The sequence below is a fragment of the Antedon bifida genome, chromosome 3 (assembly GCF_963402885.1).
Source record: "Antedon bifida chromosome 3, ecAntBifi1.1, whole genome shotgun sequence".
Taxonomy (NCBI): domain Eukaryota; kingdom Metazoa; phylum Echinodermata; class Crinoidea; order Comatulida; family Antedonidae; genus Antedon; species Antedon bifida.
In genome coordinates, this window is record NC_136228.1 from 20,149,924 (window position 1) to 20,153,300 (window position 3,377).

General features: G+C 36.0%; 1 protein-coding gene across 1 annotated transcript; it reads right to left on the bottom strand.

Moving 5' to 3' along the window:
- Positions 1–2,269: 2,269 nt before the first annotated feature.
- Positions 2,270–3,174, bottom strand: LOC144838666 (uncharacterized). Its single transcript, XM_078694100.1, has 2 exons — positions 2,527–3,174; positions 2,270–2,413 (listed from the first exon to the last, which is right to left on the bottom strand). Exons 1-2 carry the CDS (start codon positions 2,926–2,928, stop codon positions 2,324–2,326), a joined length of 492 nt encoding a protein of 163 aa, XP_078550226.1. The 5' UTR covers positions 2,929–3,174; the 3' UTR covers positions 2,270–2,323.
- Positions 3,175–3,377: the final 203 nt, after the last annotated feature.

A 3,377-nucleotide genomic window follows, 5' to 3' on the forward strand; every position in this document is an offset into this window, starting at 1 on the left:
GCTTTCTTTGCGTTAGTAAGCACATCTTTACTTGGTTTAAAATTGTAACATTTCATCATTGACAACATATTAACAAGTGTTTTATGACACATACTAGCTCTATATTGCGTCCTAATGTGCCCCATGACACTGAAACATCTTTCCACATCACAGTTTGAGTGTGGTAAAATTAACAAGAGCTTCATTAATTTGGCTAGCTGTGGAAATCGAGGTTTGCGTGCTGCGTAATGGCGAATAGAAGATTGTGTTCTACAATATACGATGTATAAAGCACCTCCGCGTTTATAACCTTTTCTGCTATTGGATCTCTGTTTATATTGAACAACAAAGTCTGGCATTGGTTCACAGCTCTTGCAACTTTTTCATGCATCTTTGTCTGTAAAAAATATCAATTTCAATAACTAATTACAGATCTAGGCTAAATATTTTTTTTTTTTAGGCTAAATATTATATTTAAAAAAAAATAGATAGATAACATACAGTTTTGTACCTAGACGTACGTATGACCACCACCAGGCCTAGTAGCCGAATCGACAGGCCAACTACAGGCCTAGCCTATCTAAGGTTCACCAATCCCTAGGCCTGGAGTGACTGAATGACGGCGTTTAGTAACCTACTGGCACAAGCTTTACTGGTATATCAAGTGACCAAAAATACACCTGTAGCCATTGATCCATAAGTATTTTCATCCCAGATAGAAAAGTTCCCTGTCGCAAATAAACAGTGTGGCTGCATCTATGGCGTCGCCAGGTCAAGCCGTCAGACCCTTACAAAAAATTGTTTCAATTAGTAATTTTTCATTAGGACAATATAAACAGAACATCATATATTTAAAATATTACAATATACCGTATGACATGCTCAGTTATCAATTTGCTTCGTTGTGTCGGTAACAAGTAAACTAATAAACATTTTTATGTAAAATAATCCGTAAAGTATCAAAATATCATTACAATTCCATTATTATTTATTTAAAAAACTTTTTATGGTGTATTTTTGCGCAATCACCGCCTTTTCAGCATTTCTGCTAGTACAAAGTATATTAATGAACAATTACATCATTTAAAACCTTCAGAAAACATTTATTGAATTAATGTTTGGTACTGGTCATTATTACACTATATATGATTATAGTTTCTCATAAAATATTGCAAGTTTGCATGATAGTTGATTGTAAGGCACCATTTCATAAAAATACTGTATGGTATGGTAAGGTAGAGCAGTGAATAAGAAGTTGTAAAATATTGCAAGTTTGCATGATAGTTGATTGTAATGCACCATTTCTTAAAAATACTGTATGGTAAAGTAGAGCAGTGAATAAGAAGTTGTAAAATATTGCAAGTTTGCATGATAGTTGATTGTGTTTCATAAAAATACTGTATGGTAAGGTAGAGTAAGAAGTTGTAAAATATGACTAAATATATAAACAAAACAATTAACATATTTACACAGATATTTTTTTTTTAATATTGCAAGTTTGTATTTGGTAAGATGATTGTAAAGCAGCAGCAAAGTGTGGTATTATTTACAGTATGTATTGCAAGGTACTGTTTAATAAAGTAGAACATCAATGTTGACAGACTAAAATCTGATTCATTATTTTCTATGTTTACTTAAATTTTCTTCCTCTCTTCTGCACCTTCTTACATCCCTGCTCATTACAACCTGAACACTGGGGGTAGTATTCATCCACTAGTTGCAACTCATCTAGTGTTCTGCAGTGGATGCAGACATCTTCATAACCTGCCGAATAAAAAGTTACCTCGATTGGAGTATTACATGTTAAGTTTTCTCTAACATACACTTTTTTAAGTGGATCGTCATCTGCCATTTCAATAGTTGTCAGGGTTGCCCCACAACTATAGAGTGCTGTTTCCATTAACAATTCCAGTGCGTGTCTTGTCTTTTTTGTCAACTTCTTCTTTGCATACCTCCACTTTTCGCACCTCCACTTTTCGCATTCCTTGCACTGTATGATCACGCCAGCATTCTTAGCCGTTTGGGCTGATGGATTGAAAGGGCATCCATGTCCTGTGGCTCTAGTAAATGTCAAAGAACGCCTGTAATGTTTTGTAGTTTTCTGTGAAAAAAATTCCGTGGTATCATCACTTCACCTTTAAATAAGCTTTTACAATTGCTTTGATAAATTCTCCATGTTCTCTTTCAGATATTAGCCTGAAACCAAATACTCATAAAAGCAATGAACACAAAGTTTATCTTTCTATATAGTTCCTCAAATGTGTAAGATCAAAATTGGAAGTCTGGAGGCTTACATACACTACACTCGAGGCGAGGTACACTTTAATATCGAGAACATGTAGTTTTAGCAATGGTTGTCTATAAACTGCTTTAGCTGCTCTTGGTTCTTTAGATGCTGTTGGGTTTTAACTTCTGGAGTCAAGGAGTCATCAACCTTTAAAAGAAATTTAAAAAGTCAATATAGATAGTTGAAACAATTAAATAACAGAATAACAAAATTAATTTCATATAGAGACAAGAGTATTTATTTGAAAAAATATCATTTACCTGTAAAACATTACTCCATAAGTCAGCCATTTCATCAACATCAGCAGGACCAAAAGTTTTAAAGCCCTGATCCTTCAATTTGAGATGCTCCATAACATGTCGCAGTAACTCGATGCAGGGCTGCACTGACTCTAGTACCTCTTCTTTGAGCTCTGTGATAGTTTTAGCCATTTCCCGAGTATCTTTTAGGCCTCCACACATAGTTAACTTGTCCTCCTGTATTATTGCTTTCTCCCTCATCACACCAACACCCTGTAGTCCAACATCAATTATTGACATTATGCGCTCAACTGGGTTTTTCCAACTGTGTTTTGGGGGTGTTCTCACAGCACGGAGGAAGTTAACAAACATGGCAATCAGTGATAACAGAAAGGTATGTAGCTCTATGGTCTGGACCTCCATCTGTATAGGCCAAAAGCATCGGCTTGTTCAAGTTCAAGGTGGTCATCTCCTGTCTAAGTTCAGTCATGTGCCGTATAGGTGAAGATGGCTGGAAGCAGTTCTCTTTAAATGAAATGCAAACTTTACCTACATGAAACGAGTCATCGATATGGTCAGGAACGTCAATAAACAGATTAACACTTGGTGTTAGACTCAGCCGTGTGAAGTCATGGTCTGCCACAACAAACTTTTTCCCCATGGCTACAAGAACTTTGCCATGCTCAACAGCTGCCACTGGACAACCTGGCTCACCCACCTTGATAGCTGACAAATACTAGATGCTCTTTGAACTGGACACTAATTTCTTCTGGTAACGAAAAAGTGCTGAAGCATAATGGGAGTCTACATGATAAGCTCGAAATTGTCTTGCCTGAACCATAAACTTGATCTTTAACTTTCCAGTGAAACGA

Excerpts from the sequence above, each read along its gene's own strand:
- LOC144838666 (XM_078694100.1), bottom strand. The coding sequence starts at position 2,928 with ATGGAGGTCCAGACCATAGAGCTACATACCTTTCTGTTATCACTGATT. Across the intron at positions 2,414-2,526 it reads TATGGAGTAATGTTTTACAG|GTTGATGACTCCTTGACTCC; the intron begins GTAAATGATATT and ends TTTCTTTTAAAG.